This window comes from Centroberyx gerrardi, chromosome 19 (assembly GCF_048128805.1).
Source record: "Centroberyx gerrardi isolate f3 chromosome 19, fCenGer3.hap1.cur.20231027, whole genome shotgun sequence".
Classification (NCBI taxonomy): Eukaryota; Metazoa; Chordata; class Actinopteri; order Beryciformes; family Berycidae; genus Centroberyx; species Centroberyx gerrardi.
Window position 1 is genome coordinate 27,704,478 of NC_136015.1, and position 23,179 is coordinate 27,727,656.

Sequence of the window (23,179 nt, forward strand, 5' to 3'; positions counted from 1 at the left end):
CAACACTATCATAAATAACATTATATTTATTGCGCAACCCCGACGACCAGCCTGTGGTAGTAACCAGCGGTCTGGGTTAGCGACCATGGTCCGAGGACAGACCACTGAACTGGCTACAACCCCTGCTGGGTTGAGAAGCGGCTTCAAGATGGAGGTTAAAATCTCATCCTCTAAGACAAAGTACAGGATTTTTGGTTTAATTGGTTGGTTTGTCACATTGGACAAAGTTAAAACATTCACATTTTTTGGGGTCTGGCTAGATGCAAAGCTCATATTGAAAAAGTAGCAAATTTTATCATATTTCTGTTGTGAGTAACTGCAATGCTAGCATCATTGATCTCATTAACATTATGAAGTAATGGTAACAAGCTTAGGTTAACTTATAGTGACGCTCTTCCTTAATGTGTGTATGTGTGTATTTCAGCCTTGCCTCCAGACGTCCAGCAGCTGCTGGTCAGTGAAGAAGAGGTTCCCCCTGAGCAGCAGGACTGGAGCCCCAGTCTGGACCAGGAGGACCCAGAGCCCCCACACATTAAAGAGGAACAGGAGGAACTCTGGACCAGTCAGGAGGGAGAGCAGCTTCAAGGGCCGGAGGAGGCCGATATCACCGAGTTCCCGTTCACTCCTGTCCCTGTGAAGAGTGAAGATGATGAAGAGAAACCTCAGTCCTCACAGCTTCATCAAAGCCAAACTGAGGAGAACAGAGAGGCAGAGCCTCTAGCCAGCAGCTCAACTGAACAGATGAAAACAGAAGCTGATGGAGAGGACTGTGGAGTATCAGAACCAGCCAGGAACTTAGATCCAGCTAGTCATTTACAACCAACTAGTGATGGCAAGACTTCAGACTCTTCTGAACCTGAGACTGAAGACAGTGATGGTGATTGGAAGGAGACTAGGGAACCTCAGTCAGGTTTAGACTCAGTGAAACACAATGAAGTCCTTATAAGTCATAAGAGATCTTATACTGCGGAGAAAGTCTTTAGTTGCTCAGATTGTGGTAAAAGTTTTGGTGATAAAGGATACTTGAAGAGACACATGAGAATCCACACAGGAGAGAAACCATTTAGTTGCTCAGACTGTGCTAAAAGTTTTTGTCATAAAGGAAACTTGACGACACACATGAGAATCCACACTGGTGAGAAACCAATTAGTTGCTCAGACTGTGCTAAAGGTTTTCGTGATAAAGGAGACTTGAAGAGACACATGAGAGTCCACACAGGGGAGAAACCATTTAGTTGCTCAGACTGTGCTAAAAGTTTTGGTGATAAAGGATACTTGAAGAGACACATGAGAATCCACACAGGGGAGAAACCATTTAGTTGCTCAGACTGTGCTAAACGTTTTTGTCATAAAGGAGAGTTGAGGACACACATGAGAATCCATACAGGGGAGAAACCATTTAGTTGCTCAGCCTGTGCTGAAAGTTTTCGTCTTAGAGGACAGTTGAGCACACACATGATAATACACACTGGTGAGAAACCATTTAGTTGCTCAGACTGTGCTAAAAGTTTTGCTGATAAAAGAGACTTGAAGAGACACATGAGCATCCACACTGGTGAGAAACCATTTAGTTGCTCAGACTGTGCTAAAAGTTTTGGTGATAAAAGAGACTTGAAGACACACATGAGAGTCCACACAGGAGAGAAACCATTTAGTTGCTCAGTTTGTGGTAAAATATTCAGCCAGAGTGGAGCATTAAGTCGACACATGAGAATTCATACAGGGGAGAAACTGTTTAGTTGCTCAGTAAAAAAAAGTTCACCCACAGAGGAGAACTGGTTTTGCATATGAGAGCCCGTACTGGGGAGAAACTCTACAGTTGCAGTGTTTGTGGGAGAAATTCTCGTCAACTCACATGTCAGAAACCATAAGTGTTGTGGTGAGAGCAGCAGCAGGTGAAGCTGCTGGTTGAGCTGAACTGTTCAGCAGTAACAGAACAATAAACTAGAGACACATCATGATAGTCCATCATTCAGGAGGAAACCCAAACCCTTCTAGTCAGTGTTGTGGTTCGGGATGCAGCCAGATCTGAATACTGCTCATACACATCTTGTGTTAATGTTGGCTAATGTGTGAGAGAGAATTACTGTTGCTGCTCTTTGGCTCAAATTCAGGTTCAACATTCCCATGTGAGTTTTATTTCACTGTTACAGGCTCCTTAATATCAGGCTGGGCAGTAATTCATTGTTATTTATTGGCTTTCAGTAGAATCATATCCTGATACACAGCGAACAAGCTATTGTGATACACAATTCTGTCGTATAAATTAATGATAAAAAGCAAATACTAATTGAAATCTATCACAAAATGAGATCTGACACAAATTGGAAAATGTTATTTGAAAATGTTTTATATAGAATGTGTTGAAGAAGGGGTGTCCTGGTGGCTCAGCACCATGTAAACGTGTCGTCCTGCTGGGTTCCAATCTGTCCCAGGACCTTTGTCACATGTCTTCCCCTTCTCTCTGCCAGTCTTTCCTGTCTCTCTACCTTGAAGTGTCTCATAAAGGTAAAAATGCCCCAAAAAATTGTCTAAAAAATGTTATGGTTTGAAGAATGTATCCTGTACATTATGACAAAAAACACAAGAAGCTGCTCACATGTAAAAATAAAAAACAAAACAAAACAAAACATTTGTTTACATTATGCCCAACTAAAATGTGTCAAATGTGCAGAGAACAGACAAAAGGTGAAAGTTTCCTCAGCACCGTACAAAGACTCACTTCACAAAGACTTATTTATAGACTCAAATTCAGTGTGAGCCAATCAAAGAGACTTGTGGCAAATGGGGAGTGCAAACAATTAGTCAATAAGGCAGCTGAGGCCATAGGAGGTCTATACAATTGCATGAATACAGACAATTATCATTACCATTTGCGTTGTGCCCCCAAGTAACCTCTGTTCTATATTCCCACCCCTACCTGTCTTGCTGATCTGCTCTGTGACACAGTAGGAGGTTTGAGACAGAATGACCGGCATCATGGAAATGTTTGGCTGTAGGTGATTTGACATTGTTTCTGCGAATGGCACTTTTGTGTTCTCATGTTCTATAATCCGTGTTTTCACAGGTCTTTTAGTCTCGCCTGTGTATTCTGACCAACATGGGTATGAGATGAGATAAATAAACAGCAGATGTACCTGTAACACATTTTTTTAACGATGTATGTTTTAGAAGCCGTATGGCTGGTGGCCGGTGGGGTGGGGCGCGGTTTTTGTCATGTATTTTATCATGTGCCTTATGCGCTTGTTCATGTTTTCATGTTATATTATGCTTGTGGTCCCTGCTGTTAATGTTCTGTTATGAGCACACTGAGACAAAAAGGAAGGAGACTAGAGAACCTCAGTCAGGTTTAGACTCAGTGAAACACAATGAAGTCCTTATAAGTCATAAGAGATCTTATACTGGGGAGAAACCATTTAGTTGCTCAGACTGTGGTCAAAGTTTTGGTCATAAAGGAGACTTGAAGAGACGCATGAGAATCCACACAGGGGAGAAACCATTTAGTTGCTCAGTTTGTGGTAAAATATTCAGCCGGAGTGGAACATTAAGGACACACATAAGAATTCATACAGGAGAAAAACCTTTCAGCTGTTCAGTTTGTAAAAAACAATTTACCCACAGAGGAAAACTGGTTTTGCATATGAAAGTCCATACTGGAGAGAAACCCTACAGTTGTAGTGTTTGTGGGAGAAGTTTCCGCCAGCATTCACATGTCAAAAAGCATAAGTGTTGTGGTGAGAGCAGCAGCAGGTGAAGCTGCAGAGCTGCTGGTTGAGCTGAACTGTTCAGCAGTAACAGAACAATAAACTAGAGACACATCATGATAGTCCATCATTCAGGAGGAAACCCAAACCCTTCTAGTCAGTGTTGTGGTTCGGGATGCAGCCAGATCTGAATACTGCTCATACACATCTTTTACTAAACAAAGCGTTTGTTCATTTTCTCACTGCAAGTACAAAATCTGTCATGAATAATCAACTACATGAATTTGACCAGAACAGTGTGATTAGTTAGGCAAGGCAAGGGAAGTTTATTTATATAGCACATTTCAGCAACAAGGCAATTCAAAGTGCTTTATATAAAACATTAAAAGCATCGAGACAAAGTGAAAAAGATAAAATTCATATATTGCATTAAAAGAATCAAATCAAGTAAAATAGAAAAATAAAAGAACACAACAAACACAACAAGCTCTGTGATTTGATAAAAATTTAAAACTGAATCAAAGTGTCATAACTTCTGCATATTGCCCATGTGCCTGTAGAGTGTTATACTTAACCAGCTGTCTGTAACAGCAGGATATGAATGATCATAATTATTCTACCTAACAATGAGATTGATTACAAGCAAATACATCAGGGACAACAGATGCAAATGCAACTCTGGTGCAATTTCTTTTTAAATTGTGCATTGTTGCTGTAAAAATAAACAATAAAATAAAAAATAGCATGTAAAACAGCAATGGTGCAACAATGATACAGTGGCACCATTACTGAAATCAAGCACACACATCAAGCATATTTGATCCAATAACTGATAGAAACTGTGAGAAGAGATTTTAGCCTCCGGTGCTCTGTAATTCATTCCATGTGAAATAACAAGTTTTCCCTGTTCACTTCTGATTCAGTGTCTAAAGAAGGAAACAGTCCCGGGATCAAGTGTGATAGGCAGAATTTTTATTTTGTAAGAGACGACTTAGGAGTCTCTTATAAAGCCTGATACAAACGTAGCTAACAGTGTATTTCACGGCAGGTAGAGAGAGAGAAGACAAATTTACATGTTGATGCAGAACACAGTGACGTCAACGCGTCTGTTTCTGTCAACAGTAACAACACAGTGAGGAACGTTCTCTCTGTTGTACCAAGAATTTACTCTCATCACTGATTTCTGTTGTGTGAACAGGCAGACCATATACATCAATTTGATAACAATAACAATAATTATCATCAGCACCATCATAACCTTTATTTGTACAGGCCTTTTCAAACTTCACCTAAATGTATAATGTGATAGTTTAAACATTTAATATAGGTCAATTTGAAACGATTAATGTTAAATGAATAAACTGACTGGAAATGAGGCTCAGCGAATTTAACATTTAAAACAAGTGAAACCAGACCAAGTACAAAAGTTTAAAAAAAAAAGTAAAGTAAAAAGAAAAGGCTTGTGTTTTTGTGCTCCGTATGGTAGAACAGTTATTCAGCTGTCATGTGACCACTGGCTTAATATACAATTATTCAGCCTGATTTAAAGAAAGAACAAGAAAACAATAAAAGTGTTTGGGAAGAACACTAACAACTCTATAACTCAACAAGTACCAGTCCAATTACAGTTTAAATTCACAATGAATATGAGCACACTGAATTAAACATGACAGGAATTCCATCTAAGTATAAAATCAATTCTCCATTACTGATTGTAATTAACTGTGCGCTACTAAGGAGCAACTTGAGTTCTACTTTGTTTCACTGCAATAGACTCTTCAGTTTATAATCAGGTAAAAGTTTATATTTTCCTTTATCTTTGTCAACAGACACGACAGAGCAGAGCCGACTAACTCCTGAAGAATCTTCTGAAAGATACTGAAGTCCAGCAAACAGACAGATTTGCCATTTAATTTGTTGAGTCAGAACTTTCTCCTATCAGTGAAAGTCTTGATGTCAGATTCTGTAATTCTGACAGTTTTTCATGTGATCTGATGACCTCCATCTTCCAACCATCCTGAACAGCCTCCACTTTTCTAAATCTCTCATCTTTTAACCGGCAGGCTAGTTCATACAACAAAGACTTCTATCCAGTAACGAAGCACAAGTCAACGGAATCACGTTACAAATGGAAACTACAAAGTTTTTCCAACACATTTTCAGAACACAAAAACTACATAATGTAGAATAAAGTTTTACTAGTACAAATTGATGCGACACCGTACTGCTGTGACGTCAGCTGCGTTTATATCGGAGAACTCGGGCGGAATGGATCTTGCCTGAATTTCCGACTGGGAACTTAGACTTGAACAATCGCTCTGTTGCACTTTTCCGTGTCGGAAATCGTTTTTCTCAGATTTCCGAGTGCAATTGAATGCAGCATCATTGTTCTGTTACTGCTGAACAATTACTCGGCTGCTGCCTTCATCGGCACAATTGTGGTTTGCGACATGTGAATGCCGCCGAAAGCGTCTCCCGCAAACACTGCAGCCGTAGGGTTTCTCTCCTGTGTGGACTGACATGTGTCCCTTCAAATAAACTTTTTCGCTAAAACTTTTCCCACATGTTGAGCAACGAAAGGATTTCTCCCTAGTATGCCTGCGCATGTGTTGAAGCAATATCGCTCTCCGAGTAAATCGGTCATTACAAACTGAACAGCTGTAAGGTTTCTCCCCTGTATGAATTCTCATGTGAAAACCTAATGCTTCATTCCGGCTGAATACTTTACCACAAACTGAGCAACTAAATGGTTTCTCCCCTGTGTGCATTCTCATGTGTCTCTTCAAGTCTGATGCACTACGAAAAGCTTTACTACAGATTGAGCAAGTAAATGGTTTCTCTCCTGTGTGGTGTCTCATGTGCCTCTTCAAGTCTCCTGCATTAAAAAAACTTTTACTACAGATTGAGCAACTACAGCATTTCTCCCTGGTCTGAGAACTAAATGGGTTCTCTCCAGTATGGACTCTCATGTGTCTAAACAATATTCCTCCCTGGCTAAAATGTTTTTTACAAATCGAACAGCTGAAAGGTTTTTCCCCTGTATGAGTTCTCATATGTGACCTTAGTATTCCACTCGTCCTGAATATTTTACCACAAACTGAGCAACAAAATGGTTTCTCCCCTGTGTGGATTCTCATGTGTATATTCAGAAGAGCTTTATAAAGAAAGCTTTTACCACAAACGGAGCAACTAAATGGTTTCTCTCCTGTGTGGACTTTCGTGTGTTTAACCAGTGCTGCCCTGTAAGCAAAAACTTTTTTACAAAATGAACAGGGGAAAGGTTTTTCCCCTGTGTGAATTAGCATGTGTGCCCTTAATGCTTCATTCCGGGCGAACATTTTACCACAAACTGAGCAACTAAATGGTTTCTCCCCTGTGTGGATTCTCATGTGTCTCTTGAAGTCTGCTTGATAAACAAAGCTTTTACCACAAACTGAACAACTACAGCGTTTCTCCCTGGTCTGAGATCTCCTCTCACGTACAAGGACTTCACTGTTTTCCACTGAGTCTAAACCTGACTGAGGTTCTCTAGTCTCCTTCCAATCATCATCTCTGTCTTCAGTCTTAGGTTCAGAAGAGTCTGAAGTCTTGCCATCACTAGTTGGTTGTAAATGACTAGCTGGATCTAAGTTCCTGGCTGGTTGTGATACTCCACAGTCCTCTCCATCAGCTTCTGTTTTCATCTGTTCAGTTGAGCTGCTGGCTAGAGGCTCTGCCTCTCTGTTCTCCTCAGTTTGGCTTTGATGAAGCTGTGAGGACTGAGGTTTCTCTTCATCATCTTCACTCTTCACAGGGACAGGAGTGAACGGGAACTCGGTGATATCGGCCTCCTCCGGCCCTTGAAGCCGCTCTCCCTCCTGACTGGTCCAGAGTTCCTCCTGTTCCTCTTTAATGTGTGGGGGCTCTGGGTCCTCCTGGTCCAGACTGGGGCTCCAGTCCTGCTGCTCAGGGGGAACCTCTTCTTCACTGACCAGCAACTGTGGAACATCTAATGGGAGGGAGAAAAAAATGCTACATTGACTATTTACAAAGATATAGAAAATGGTGTTTTACATATAATAATGGTCAGCTATTTCACATTAATTTACAATGTCTCTCTTTTACTCTCAAATTAGGAAATTGGACAAATGAGATACAATTCACCTTCAGCTATAACAGTGTTAACAAGCTTCCCTACAGTGCATTGCCTCCATACAGCAGGGGTATTCAAATACAATTCTAGCAGGTCCAGTCACACAAATTTCCTAGATAGCCAAGGTCTGGACTATATCTAACAAATTGTCCATATTTTTATGATTAACACAGAGACATTAGTTTGCTGTTTGAGTCCCTGAGCTGAAGATTGCTTTCACAGTAATTAGTCTTTTAGCTAGTTCTACCTTGATTAGATGTACATGCATTGTATATAATAAAATGGTGTGATTACTACTAATGATTTGTTTTGACTATTACTTTAATGAATCATTTGTTACAAAAAGGTTATAGGTCTATTTTATTCCTCCACACTAGCAAATACAGCAGTTAGCGAGTTAACTAGCTTCCAGGGCCCTCATTTATCAAGTAGTACAAATATGTGTGTAAACCATGCAAAGAGTCGGATTTATCAATTTGTACTCATGCTTGAGAACGTGCGCAAATTTAAGCACAGCTCTGATCTGCTTACGCAGCACCAAGCGGTTGAAAAGACCACCAAGAACGACAGGAACAGACAATCAAATGAATAGGCATTTTCATAATTATTAATATAAAATTCCTTAGGCTTCAGTAATTGAGTTGAGTTGTGCACCAACTTTTCAATTGAAAGCGATGAGGGGCGACTCAGTAGATTTTGTTTTATTGGACCTCTGCCCCACCTTCTCCTTCAGGGAGGACCTGCAGGCTTAGAGAAATATATTAAAATGAAAATTATCACAATCCGGTGTCCGGAGTGTCCGGTCCACATCGGACAGGCTGGTCTCAGTCTGTCCTCCGCCTGTTGCAGCAATGTCCCTCTTGTTGACTATAATTATTTTGATTCAGGTCAAAACTTTTCTTTTTTCCTGCCACTGCTCTGCTGATAAAACTGTTTACCGCCGCTCACACCTGCTGACAGACTGTATGTTTTTGCTTGTTTATCAATCTACCATCGAGTGTTCCAGAAAGTACTTTGTGGTGCCACAACCTCAATTACCAATTTTTAATAATTCAATGTCTGCGTCTGTAAATTCTTCCTCCTGCGTTCTTTGTCTGAGCCGTGCTCAGCACAGAAAAGATATCAATGACATTTCCTGCTGCATTTAAAGGGAAGGTTGTCACCATATATGGTCAATTGGGGCCGTAAATTTATGTTAATGAGTGGCTGTGCACGAGCATGATGGTGGTTTAGGAAGTGTGGTATTTATCAAGGCAGGTTACTTACAGCTGTGCATACGCACGTTTGATAAATACAGATTTTTTTGTACTTATGCACATTCTAAATTAAAGACAGAATTTCGAACCTTTTCTACGCAGTGTTGATAAATGAGGGCCCTGGTCAGTTAACAGCCTGTCCGGTGATCCCAAGAGTTCTTCTGACCCCGACCGGTTTGTCACGTTTCTCTTCAACACGTTTAGAGTCAGACAGTGCCGGGTTCCTCTGGACTTCTGTCATCGGTTCCTCAGCAGCTCCATCACTGCAGCGAACTAATTCTCCGCCTCCTTCCTTTGTAGAACTTTATTTTGATTGGTTGAAAATGTTTTATCGTTGTCTCCACATCCAAAAAAAAAAAAAGAAATCGCTCTGAGAAGAATATAGTTATAGTTGTCCTTTTGGATGTTTTTATAGTTATAGTTGTAATGTGAACACAGACAGTCTATTTACTTATAATGATTTATGGTCTGGCATTTGAGAAAAGGAAGACAGTAGTTTCAGGACCAGTTAACTCTAGTTAGGTGACAACAGGAGACTGATGGATTTATCCAAGAAAGGAGGCAGCGATAGCGAGAAAGACGGCATCAATGTCGTTCAGACAGCGCTAGGGGATTGTTTAGCAGAAAAACAGAAAAAAGAAAGAACAAGCTAGGAGAGCATTTTATAAAGATCCATACAATTTGTTAAGGCCCTACTTAGTAAAGACAAGAGTGGCAGCTTGAAAGCAACACGGCAGGAGCTAGAAGACTTAGACAAGGTTTATACAGACAGGGAGAGGGTAGAGCGATATCCCACCCACCGGGGCAATAGATGATCAAATAGATGTCAGCGCGCCAAAGTGGGGCAAGGTGCAAAATGTAGTAAGACATGCAAGGGCTTCTTCAGCCCCGGGGCCTAGTGGTGTCCCGTACCGAGTCTATACAGAACACCAGATGTACTGAGATATCTATGGAAGCTAATGAAGCTAGCATGGAAAAGCAGTTCATCCCTAGCTCACAGAGCAGGGGGGGGTTTTAATTCCCAGAGAGAAAAACTCTACACTTATAAATCAGTTTCAGCCTATTTGTCTCGTTAATGTAAAAGGGATTTTTTTTTTGTGTAGTGGTGCAGAGGCTGTCGAATCACTTGGAAAATAATAGGTTAATTGGCAAACCTGATAAAATCCAAACCTTTAACACAAAACAAAGCTCTGCTAGCTCAGTCTAGTTGTTACTGAAATATTCACCAGCAACTAGAGCTGAAAGATATTGACAAAAAAAATATTGAATTGCGATTATTTGACAGAATATTGCAATTTCAATTTAAACTGCAATTGCAATTCATAACTAGAAAATGTGCTCAGTGGAGACAGACCTCCTCCGTGTCTTGACACCCCGCAAGGAAGTTATGCACCTTTTGGTGATAAGCCAATAGTTTTCACCAATATTGTACCAAAGATTACCTGCAGCTCTAAAACTCAGAATCCATTTCGGACTCCTCCCTCTCTCTTAAGCAATTTAGCCTCTGCAATTTGGAAATTTCAGATGTTCATACGGAGATTTCGATTTAAAATTTTTTTTAAATTTTATTAATTGTTCAGCTCTACGGGCAATTTGTCCCACAGATTATCTCCCACAGTGTCAAAGCCTCCGCTCCTAACAGGCTGACTGAGCTGAACGTGGCTCCTTGCTGTTGAACAGTCTGGGGGAAATAACTGGCTTCTTACACATCAAGTTTATTCCAGTCCCAGTATTCAGTTTGGATTCTGACTGTTTCACCTCATCTCCTTGTTTTCTCTGCAGTTTGCAGAACTAAACCAGTGATTCTCAACCTTTTTCATATCAAAGACCCAGTTTAGTCCACATTAGGGCCACGGACCCCCATTTAATGAGAATTTGTCCCAAATCTGACAATATTTTCATTGTCAGATATGATTTTGTCAACAATTCCATGACTGTATTGCAGGTAGAGAGATAACAGAGAAACTATGATCGAAATAATAATTCTTCTACATTCTTTGTTTAACTTCTTGTAAATGAAATAATGTTGAAGTTTAACAATTCATCAATTTGCTGGGGACCACCTAGAACCCCATCAAGAGACCCCGGACCCCACGTTGAGAACCGCTGGACTAGACTGACTGTGCGTGTGTGATTGACAGGTGGGGGCGGGACGCCTCCTTGCAGAGAGCTGTCCTGATTGGTTGTTAAGATTCAAGCGCTCTGAGATGAGTGTCTGATTCCAGCCTGGGACACAGACTGGAGTTTCTGTTGGAGCATTTGATTCATTGTTAGCTGACCGGATGTTAAGAGAATTTCAACCAATATTACAAAACGGTATTTTGTAATATTGGTATAAAACGGTGCCGAATATTGCCTTCCCCAGCCTCCAGTCACCACTCAGCTCGTGCTGATAGTCACATCACACACTGTTCAAGCCCAAAGTTAGCTCGCTCACCCACTAGCCGGCCGCTGCCTCATCTTGTTTTCCCAGCTTGGCTTTACATGAGGCTGAAACTAGAACCGGTATGAAGCTGTAACATGTAAATGTGCTGAAACCAACACCGTTCACTTTGCTTTAGTGACCAAAAGCTGATACCCGCATACACACATAAAGAAAACCCTGACTGTATGCTAATCTACGATTGTTACCATCGTAACATCAATGAGATCGGTGACGCTACATTTTCAGTCATCAAAGAAATCACATCAAGTGTGTAAGAAAGACCAGAAAGTTGCATCCAGCAGCCTACAAGCTTGTGTTTGTAGACTCAAAAGCGTCCAGTAGCGTCCTGCCAGACATTGGTCATTTAATGAGATCAATGATGCTACCTTTGCAGTTACTTACAACATAAAATGCGTGAGAGAAATGTGAAAATAACATTTAAATGTCACCAACCTGCTCTGTGTAACCGCACTTCAGGATTTAAAACAGCGTCCAGTAGCTTTCGTTGTCGGTCGTTCTGCTCTTTTGAACGAGAAACTTCCTCCTCGTACTCTGCTATCGTTCTTTCAAACAGCCCAAATATCTCTTCAACAGCCGCAGTTAGTCGCTGCTTCACCGACGCTCTCCGCTGCTGGACTTCAGACATTTTCACACAGGAACAGAAAAGAGATCTAGTTGAGTTTAGTTTACTGGTTTTAAATTAACCGTCGCGTAGCCACGCCTCTGGCTCGCGCTCATGCTGCGTTCTGGGAACTGGGAAACTTCCCACTTGGAAGCCACGAGCCATCAGCGCGTTCAAGTGGTTGAGGTGGGAACAACATGGCCGCCCGGATGAAAGTCGCGTTTGTTTGGCTGCTTTTGGAGCAGAAAAAGCTTTGGAATAGCTGCTATACATCAGTGGTTCTCAACGTGGGGTCCGGGGACCAACAGGGGTCCTTGAGGGAGTTCCAGGGGGTCCCCAGGAAATGTATGAATTGTTAAACTCATTTACAAGAAGCACAATTAGAGAATGTAGAACAAATATAGACTATTTTGATCATAGTTTCACTGTTACCTCTTTACCTACAATACAGATTGTCATGGGATTCTGGACAAAATCATATCTAACAAACATTTTCGCAGATTTGGGTCCGCGAGACAAAATCTCATCAATTTGGGGGTCCATGGCCCTAATGTGGACTAAGTTAGGGGTCCTTGATATGGAAAAGGTTGAGAATCACTGCTATACATCTCTCACAAAGGCATGTGAAGAGGAGAAAAGGTATAAAGGGCAAACATGTAAAGTATGTTATACACAAACAGAAACTTGACAGTCTGTTTAAAAGCTTGAAACATATTGCTTCCTCAACGAACCATAGTCCCTTAAAATACCCTTACATTTACATTAATTCACCCCTTAATTCATGCAAAATCCCCTTAAAGAGTTAAGGGAGTTATTAATGGAGGAGATCCCATAAAAAAAAACACCTTAAACTTCTCCTTAATGTTTGACTGCTTACTTTCTAATTTAATGTAGAATTCAGGGAGACACTTTTCCACTCAATAACCTGTAAACCTGTACAAACAGGTATAAAAAAAAAAAATCCCTTAATTACTAGAGTCTCTGTGAATCAACCGATGAATAAATCCCTTATAAACCCATGATACTAACCTTACTTTATTAAAGCTGTTATTTTAATGGATAATTAATGTTTATGTAATTAAATTAAGGACATTTCAGGGATAAAATTGAGGGGTTTGGTTTCATAGTGATCTCTTGTTCTTACCATTCACCATGAACGCCGCCATGTTGATTTACTCACGTGACATCCCACAACAACATGTGGGGGCCCATGCTGCGTTCATGGAATATCGGATTTATCGACGTGCCGACTGGAAAAAAAAAAAACTGTTCACACCCGCCTCCTAATGGTGATTACAAGTAGGATAAATTGGATTTTTGTAAGCTCTGATTTCTCCCACTTGGTGTCACTTTTAGTGTCAGTGTGTCTTCACAAGTAAACACTGCAGTGAATCCATCGCTGTCAGCAGTCCAAGACAAACATCAGCGGTTACTTTCACAGTACTACAGTCAAGTCTACTTACAAGAAGTGAGTAATGGAAGCTGCACTTTGTTTATGGTTGATTTTAAATTTCTAAGTAAAAGTTATTTTCAATGTGTGTAGCCTATTCCAACAAGTTAAACAGGTGAATGCTTCTAAGTTTTAGCAAGGAGACATCATCCTGTTCTAATTCTTCCCATGTGACCTGGGAATCAGAGGCAGGTACAATGCCTAAAAACATATAGGCCTATGAGGGATATTCCTTGCCGGTCATGTAAGCTACATATGAGGAAATAAAGGCATGAATTCCCCAAAGAAAGAAAAACCCACGGCACTTCGTCTGCAGGTACAGAAACTGCCAAGAAACAAGCCAACATGGTTGAACTGTGGTACCTTCATAAAATTATTTTGCTTGTCAACATAAATGCCCAAATATTTATACGATTTTGTCATGTTTAACTTTTTGATAATAAAAGAAAACTGGAAGTTACTAATTGCAGGTAAGAGAATTTAAGAGAACCGTCTCCATTTCTCACACCAAAAGAAACCATTTTGGAGTATTTGGGAATAAAAAACCAACGGTAGCCAAGCATGGTGAACAGAAGCTGAATGGGAATGTTAAACCTGAATTTGAGCCAAAGAGCAGCATTAGTAACTCTCTCTCTCACATTAGCCAACATTAACACAAGATGTGTATGAGCAGTATTCAGATCTGGCTGCATCCCGAACCGCAACACTGACTAGAAGGGTTTGGGTTTCCTCCTGAATGATGGACTATCATGATGTGTCTCTAGTTTATTGTTCTGTTACTGCTGAACAGTTCAGCTCAACCAGCAGCTCTGCAGCTTCACCAACACACTTATGGTTTCTGAGCCGTGACACATGATGAAAGTTTAACAAATGTTCATTACAAGTAAGAAAACACAGGTACTGTTGTATTAGAAAGGAAGAAGATGACAGGAAATACATTAATGAAAGCTTTTCCCACAAACGGTTTTTCCAGTGTGGAATCTGCAGCGTTTCTCACGTGTTTAAATTTGACTTATGAACAGGTCCTTTGTCTTTGCAAATAAAAAGTGAGTTCTCATGTGCTTTTTAAGGTCCCCTATTCAAATGTTCTAAATATTTTCCACACAAATCACGATCACTGGAATGGACTTTGACACATCCCATGAAAGACGACTGAGTCGGAAAACAAATTACAGTAAACATGGGATGAAGTCTGCTTTGATTATTTCAGTTCAAGGGACAACTGTATAAATCTCTTGGACTTGTTGCTGTCAGATAAACTTTGTCCTTCCACTTTCAAACAGCCCAAATGTCTCATCCACAGCCGCAGTTAGTCGCTGGTTGACCAACGCTCTCAGCATCTGGACTCTAGTTATTTTCACACAACGATAGGAACTTGTTCTCCTGAACTTTCTGCTGACAGACAAACTTGGTCCTTCAACTCTCCGTCTCTTCTTTGATGTCAGAGAGTCTAAACCTGACTGAGGTTCTCTAGTCTCCTTCCAATCATCATCACTGTCTTCAGTCTCAGGTTCAGAAGAGTCTGAAGTCTTGCCATCACTAGTTGGTTGTAAATGACTAGCTGGATCTAAGTTCCTGGCTGGTTCTGATACTCCACAGTCCTCTCCATCAGCTTCTGTTTTCATCTGTTCAGTTGAGCTGCTGGCTAGAGGCTCTGCCTCTCTGTTCTCCTCAGTTTGGCTTTGATGAAGCTGTGAGGACTGAGGTTTCTCTTCATCATCTTCACTCTTCACAGGGACAGGAGTGAAAGGGAACTCTGTGATATCGGCCTCCTCCGGCCCTTGAAGCTGCTCTCCCTCCTGACTGGTCCAGAGTTCCTCCTGTTCCTCTTTAATGTGTGGGGGCTCTGGGTCCTCCTGGTCCAGACTGGGGCTCCAGTCCTGCTGCTCAGGGGGAACCTCTTCTTCACTGACCAGCAGCTGTGGAGCATCTAACAAGAAGGACAAAACATAATAAAATGAGTTAACATAAGGTTGTTGCTGCTTTTACATTTAAAGCTGCAATATGCAACTTTTTTACATTAAATAAATAATAAATAAATAAGATACATTATACTTTTGGGCTGAACGATATACAGTATTACTTCAACACTGTCATTGCGATGTGCACATTTGCAATAGTGACATCATGAGGGATGCAATGTAGGGCAACACCCATCAGTCACCTCCCGGACAAATAGAACATTTACTGGACACATGTTTTAAATAGGCTAGATTAAATTCAATAGCAATAAACAATACAAACCAAATGCAATGATCTAACAAACACATTATATTAAAGGTCCACATGGTGTACAGCAGGACTCCCCTTGCCTCTGTGATGATAAAGGAGTTGGATGTGTATCTAAACATGGTGAAAGTATCAAAACTAAATCCACACAATCCATATTAGAAAAGCGAGCCTCTAAACGAGCCGTTTGGACTTCCGTAACTTTGTGGCGTCACAAAGGTTCGCTCATTATCATTTCTGTAAGAAATAATAGACTAACAAAGTGTTTTTTTCAAAGCGGTCGAGCGGTCGTCATCGTTTATTACCGGAGAGTTTTCCCTACCTGTAGCCGCCGGGCCGCGGCGTCTCACGTTTCGCTCTCGAAACGGTTAGCCAATCGGAACAGAGGGTCGTTAATATTAATGAGCCTTAAAGACACGGCGACAGAAACGGCCTGTTCTTGGTAAGGCTCAGAGAGATGCTGGAAAATGAACGTGGAGAAATGGATTGAGAGTGTTTTTGGTTCATGACACCACACACACAGCTTTGAATGGACAGAAAGACACAAAATAAAACTCTGGACAGTAGAATATGGAGCTTTAACCGTTGAGTCAACAGAAGGGAAACCATCTTGCTGTCTTCATGCGCTCGTCTGCTCGTACTTCAGAGTTTGACAGATGTAACTCGTCATGTATTCAAGTATTTTTTAGTCAGAAATAACAAAACAGACCCTGAAACAAAAGCAGCTTTTCTGGTGACTATTTTAGAGCTACTTTGTGCTGCGATGGCAGAATGAAGAGGACAACATTCGGATCACTTTTGTAATTGATATTTTAATAAGTTTATTGTATTTATTGTAATCAGCTAGTTTAAAAGCTTGTAAAATAATGTAAAAGCGGTGATCTGTCACTTTACTGAGATCAGTGCAGTAAGTATAATGTAGAAAAACCTTCTACAAACCTGCTTTGTTGATCTGGATCTCAGGCTTCAGAACATCTTCCAGCAGCCTGCGTTGGCGATCAATCTCTTCTTCGTACTCTGCTATCGTTCTTTCAAACAGCCCAAATATCTCTTCAACAGCCGCAGTTAGTCGCTGCTTCACCGACGCCCTCAGCTGCTGGACTCTGGTCATTTTCACACAGCGACAGGAAACAGAAGTAAAGGAAACAGCTACAGAAGCACTAACCCTTAAAACAGGGAGGCAGGGAAGTCAAGCGGGATTCTGCGGTCTAGGATACAATAAGCAACCTTTTTGTCTTGAGACAGGAAGTATACCGTTAGTCCCGCCCTCCGTGAAACGCCTTCTAGCCTGATGCTAAGCTGTTGTTGGAGGAGACAATGAAGGCAGGGAATCGGCAATTAAAAAAGCCATGCCGATATTCACCAGTGTTTCTTTCTGACTCTTGTCCACAGAGGTGCGACCAAGTCAACTTTGCTCAAGTCAAAAGTCAGTCTCAAGTCTTGAGGCACAAGTCTCAAGTCTAAATGTAGATTACCAGGTCAAGTCCATGTCATTAATGTCAAGTCTCAAGTCTAAATGTAGAACAGCAAGTCAAGTCAGAACAAATCAAGAGTCCAGTATCAATTTAATATCTTAAAGAAAACTAAATATCTAGGACTTTTCAATGCAATATGGTTTTAATAGGATAAAAACTTGGTAAGAGCATCATGAGTTTGATTTCTATAATCAGTTTCAACTTCAATATATTCAATCATTCCATACAAATTGCACATACACACTCACACACAGACCCAGACTCATAAGGTATGACATATGCTATTTATTCATTTATTCTTATTTTGTCAAATGTCAAAAAGTTGCATATTGTAGTTTTAAAATCAACGGTGTAGCTATTCTCTCTTTCAGCTGGATTTTCAACTGAAGGATGGAAGTTCTATAATGTTGAAGTACGCAAACATTTCAGACATTAGCTTTCTGACAATGATTTAGACTCACAGCAGCTGCACCTTCACCCCCAAACCAACAAGCAACGGCAAAACCAGAACTAAAGCCTGCAGACCATGTCTGCAGAGACAGTAATATCTACAGTAGATATTACTGTCTACAGAAACAGTACTGTAGATATTACTGTCTCTGTAGACAGTAATAATTACTGTCGGCAGCCATAAATAAATTCTCAAGTGATAACGTCGTATCGCCCAAACAGTGACTGCTTACAGTAACGTCCCCAGTGTCCCTGCCAGTCACTGCACACTGCATGTTAAATACATGATAATCTCAGCCAAACAGTATTACAAGCTACCAGACCAAGAAGAACAAGTGCGTTGTGCAGTCAACTTTCCAAAAGCAGGACAAATCTTTTGTTTACCTTTGTTGCACATCAGCTTCTTCTTGGTTTTCCTCGAGAGCACAAATGCCTGATGAGACGTCGTCGTCCCTGCAGGTGAAGGAGAGATGTTGTCTAATGAATAAAATACACGGTCTGTCAAAGTAAAACTACATTCTACCTCACAGGACATAACAGACTGAAGGTTCAGAGCATTTGTTTTCCAGTTGGCGGTCAGTAAATGTACAACATGGAGGCCTTTCCTACCTCTCAGACTCGGTGTTGATGCTGGACAGCGCAGCAGGCGTCTCCCCGCGCTGCAGCAGGACTAAAGGACCGTCTTCATAACCCTCTTCAACTGCCTTGCCGTCAATACTGAACAGAGTTTGTGGACAAAGTGATGATGTGGTTCACAATATGTGCAGCTAAGGATGCAAGCAAGTAGGACAATAAACAACACAGCCACAGCTAACTAGCTATAAACTGAATTTCACCAAGTAAAGCCCTCACCGTCCCCCCCCCCCCCCCCCCGTCAGTTCTATAGCAGGTCGCAGCAGCATCACATCCAGTTCAGTGACTTTGCCTTCAAATTAAAAGCACACAAATTGTTTCTTATTAGAAAAACAATAAATGAATATTGGACTGAAAGGTCTGAGCCCTGCTGGTTTTCTGTTTTGCCTGGTAGTTGATTACATTTGTCCCAGCAGGTGAATGTAATGAACTCCAGGTGGAGCAAAATCCCCTTTACCCCTACTAGTGGCCGAATACTCCCTTGGTCGTCTTTAAAATGCAAGGTATTTTCTGAGTTGTTGAGAAGCCATTATGGAATTAATAGTGTAAAAATAAAACAAATATATCAACAGAAACATCACATTAACGTATTCAAGACGTTAGTTTCAATATCTGTAGTTTAGGAGTACAGGATAATGTGTGTTGCGCTATTGGGACATTTTTAACATTTTACGAAGCTTTAGAAACGACATTTCGCAGAAACCCTCAGTGTGAAAATCAGAAAAAAAACTGCTGGAAAACACTTTTTTTTTAGCAATTTCAGTGATTCTGTTTATTTGTGAATATAACACAACTCCCTACATTAGTCAGCTTTGAAAGTAATCCAGTAGGCTAATTGTATAACCTCTACGAACCAGTAATCCCTTAAAATACCCTTACATTTACATTAATTCACCCCTTAATTCATGCAAAATGCTCTTAAAATTAATTAAGGGAGTTATTAATGGAGGAGACTCCATCTAAACCTCCTTAAACACCTCTTAATTTTTGACTCCTTACTTTTTAATTTAATATAAAATTCAGGGAGACAGGAACTTTCCATTAATAACTCATTAATAACCTGTAAACCTGCACAAAAGACAGGAAAAATCCCTTAATTTCTAGAGTCTCTGTGAATCAACCCATGAATAAATCCCTTATAAACCCATGATACTAACCTTACTTTATTAAAGCTATGATATTTTTCATGGATAATTCATGTTTATGTAATGAGAAATTAAGGACATTTCAGGGCTAAAGAACAGTAGTGAACACTGCGAGTTTTATTTTGAAATGTGAAGACCGGAAGTCGAAAACGTTGCTGCTGGCTTGACTATGGACTCGAAAAGTTACCGAGGGCCTGGCGACGTCACCCAGCAACAGAAACAGCGAGCTGTTCTGGACACCGCGCCGACGTGATAATAATAAAGTTACAAAGTGAATGATAATCGATGTGAGCACGCACCAGTCCAGCAGGAACTGAGCCACGTCCGCGTCCCTGCGCAGCCCCTTCTCGTCTTTCAGAGCCTTCCACCGCGGGAGCGCGCCGCCGATGTTCACTCTGCTCTTGGCTCGGATCCGGTCGCTTTCCTTCTTCGCGCGCTTGCCTTCCTCCGAGCGGTTAATCCGTTTCTTTCTCCTAAAGATTTCTGGCGACAGAGCTCGAGCGTGTATGAGTACCGGTGTGTTCTTTGTCTCGTCGGTCATGGTGGCTCGCGCTCCGCTCCGCTCCGCTCCGCTCAGGCTGAACCGCTGTTACACTCCATCCTGTTGCCGGAAACGTCAAACGCATCATTTCCTGAGTAAATGGACATTGTTATGAAGTAAAGTAGGCTAAACAAATAGAATACTACTACTACTACTAATTTAAAAAATATTAATATGAATATTTATATTAGGCTAATAATTGAATAAAAAATAATAATACATAGCTAACAACTAAAAACAACAAACAATCTGCTGTTTTCTCTTTCTGTCCTCAACTGAAAACGCGCAGGTCAAACATTGTCTCTCTTAGTGCTCGTGCTCAGTCCGCCTTATGAATTTTAATACGCTACAGGCTCCAGTATAGATACAGAGTCACCTTTTTTTCCTTCTAAAGCGTCCTGGTTGTGGCTAAATGTTGTAAATGTGTTTCTTGTGTTGGTGTTTTCAGTGTATCTGTGTTCCACCTGTACTGGCTGTGGAAACAAATTTCCTCTTTGAGGACAATAAACATCTATTCTATAATTAAAGGTAGTAGCAACGTCATTCAATCCGTATGATCCTTTACTTTCAGGTTCACTACAAAACATATGTAGAGTTTATATATGAGTTTTAGGCCTAATGTCTGCTGTGAAAACAACATTTTGCGATGAATAGCAACTGTATTCTCATTATCACTTTTTATATCCACACTGCCAGTCACAGGTTTGGAGTTTGTTTGTTGTCACTCCAGATAGAAGTACTTGCAAATGTTTCTACATTATATCAAATTTGCATATTCTGCAGAACAGACTAAAATAAAAATAGATTTCCACACTAGTTACAGCGCAGCGTCTCCTGTTGTTCCCCCGCCTCCACCTGCAGCGGATCTCCTGCTCCCGTTTCCAGTTCTGTTAACTTTAAGTGAAACCATTTCTTTTTAATCTCATCCAAGGCGCGTGTCTCATGTTACAACACCGACAGCGTCAGTCATTTCTTGCCATTATTTTTTCCCCCCTTGGAAACCTTTAAAAATTATATTTCCTTTTCCACTCACACCCGACAACAACACCTCAATTTCTTCTTCCGTCTCCATGGTTTCTCCAACTTTCCATTTCCGTTTACAGGCGATGAAAACTGATCAGGATGAAACTGATCCCAGTGGGAAATTTGCACATCCCACCCTGCACATCTCACCCTGCACATCTCACCCTGCACATCTCACCCTGCACATCTCATCCTGCACATCTCACCCTGCACATCTCACCCTGCACATCTCACCCTGCACATCTCACCCTGCACGGCTCCTGAGGAGGAGACAGACCGCCGCTTATCGAGGAGTTCGGCTCCAGAGCCAACACTGTGCATGGAGGCCAGTCCAACTTCAGAACTTCACAACTTCCCCTGCCAGTTCTGTAGGCGACACAAGACCACTGCGCTGCGATTGGTCCGCTGAGCCACTTTGTAATTAAAAACGTAATAAAAACTTGCCATCCAGTGTTTTGGCGGTCTATGCACAGAACCACCGACGCAGAACTATAAAATGCCACAGACCAGAGCTATTCAACCGTGTGCCATGGAGGGCCGAGTCTGCAGCTTTTCATTCCAACCAAAGATTAGCACATCTTCAACCAGAGAGGAGGAGCTGATCAGTGAAATCACCTGCTGTAGTCTGCTGGAACGGACACCTGCACACACTCGGCCCCCCTGGGACCTGGTTCAAGACTCTACACACTGCAAGCAAGCTGCGGCATCACTTGGACACGGAAATATATTTCAGCCTTTAGCTCCTGTTCCATCTCAGCGTTCTTCTACTTATTGAAGTTAACGAGGTCATCTCTTTACAACAACAAAGAAGCATGACATGTATATCAAATGCAACTGTGACAGCAGTATTTGTTATTCTGCACATACTAATATCTGCTTTTCTTTTTCTAAAAGTGACTGATTTTGAGCTTTTATTTTGAAGGCAGAGTCGCTTGACTTCCAGTCTCGGTCTGATTAACTTTGTCTAACTTGGAGTAGCTGTGGGAAGCTAACTGTTAGCTGTTAGCTAATGAAAGGAAACACAAGATGGACTCTGTCCCTCCTGTTCAGTCAGCTGGTTTAAAGACAGCAGCTTGTAAAATAATGTAAAAGCGGTGATCTGTCACTTTACTGAGATCAGTGCAGTAAGTATAATGTAGAAAAACCTTCTACAAACCTGATTTGTTGATCTGGATCTCAGGCTTCAGAACATCTTCCAGCAGCCTGCGTTGGCGATCAATCTCTTCTTCGTACTCTGCTATCGTTCTTTCAAACAGCCCAAATATCTCTTCAACAGCCGCAGTTAGTCGCTGCTTCACCGACGCTCTCAGCTTCTGGACTCTGGACATTTTCACATGAGTGGACACGGAAGTCTCTGGTAGCTAGCTTCGCAGCTGCTTCTTCTTCTTCTTCTTCTTCTTTAATGGCGGTTGGCAAACAACTTTTTGATGTATTACCGCTACCAACTGTGTCGGAGTATGAATCAGGGGAACTTGCATAACTTAAACACTAAGGGGGGGGGGGGGGGGGGGGGCAATAAAATAATACTGATAAAAATCAAATGAATGAATTAAACTTATTATAAACTATTCTACTTTTAACTGTATTATGTGACATGGGAGAGTTGTGCTGAACTTCCATCCTGCAGACTCGCTCCAGCTGGAAATGAGAACTGGCCAATCCACTAGATTCAATTAAAAAACCCGCCAGGCTTTGCCATCTGAAATCCGAGGCCAACTTTATTCTGCGGGGTTTAAGACATCTTTGGCTGTCTGGTGACGCACCGCAGCGTGTCGAGGGCCAGTGCTGCTTAATTTCTCTGGCAGTGCTACGGTAGAGGTCGAGGCCCTCGAGGTAACGAGTCGTCGTATTGACATTCAGCCAGCAGGTGGCGCGGTTCCTCATGGAGCCGCAGTTATCAAACCTGCGCTCACTTCATGTGGGAAGGAGCGTTAGGAAAGCCGACATGTTGCTACGACTTGGAAGCGTTCATGTGTTTAACTCGCTGGAATTTGTTTAGATAGCACATCCGACTCCTTTATACTCAAAGAGGCAAGGGGAATCCCATTTTCCACAATATGGGACCTTTAACAATGATTAAATATGGCGCTTGTA

General features: G+C 41.3%; 2 protein-coding genes across 2 annotated transcripts in view; one reads left to right on the forward strand and one right to left on the reverse strand.

Annotated features, from left to right (window-relative positions):
- Positions 1-1,020: 1,020 nt before the first annotated feature.
- LOC144542910 (uncharacterized) lies at positions 1,021-1,836 on the forward strand. Its single transcript, XM_078290510.1, has one exon. It carries the CDS (start codon positions 1,036-1,038, stop codon positions 1,789-1,791), a length of 756 nt encoding a protein of 251 aa, XP_078146636.1. The 5' UTR covers positions 1,021-1,035; the 3' UTR covers positions 1,792-1,836.
- Positions 1,837-12,129: 10,293 nt separating this feature from the next.
- Positions 12,130-23,179, reverse strand: part of LOC139921417 (uncharacterized) — a 37,683-nt gene continuing 26,633 nt past the window's right edge. The window contains exons 2-7 of the mRNA XM_078290216.1: positions 19,821-20,122; positions 18,353-18,460; positions 18,128-18,196; positions 16,758-16,921; positions 15,323-15,519; positions 12,130-12,153 (exon numbers count right to left, since the gene is read on the reverse strand). Coding sequence (XP_078146342.1) covers positions 12,130-12,153; positions 15,323-15,519; positions 16,758-16,921; positions 18,128-18,196; positions 18,353-18,460; positions 19,821-20,062 — 804 coding nt within the window. The 5' untranslated portion in view covers positions 20,063-20,122. The remainder of the gene's footprint in view (positions 12,154-15,322; positions 15,520-16,757; positions 16,922-18,127; positions 18,197-18,352; positions 18,461-19,820; positions 20,123-23,179) is intronic.

Coding starts and splice junctions, on each gene's coding strand:
- LOC144542910 (XM_078290510.1), top strand. CDS start 1,036: ATGAGAATCCACACAGGAGAGAAACCATTTAGTTGCTCAGACTGTGCT.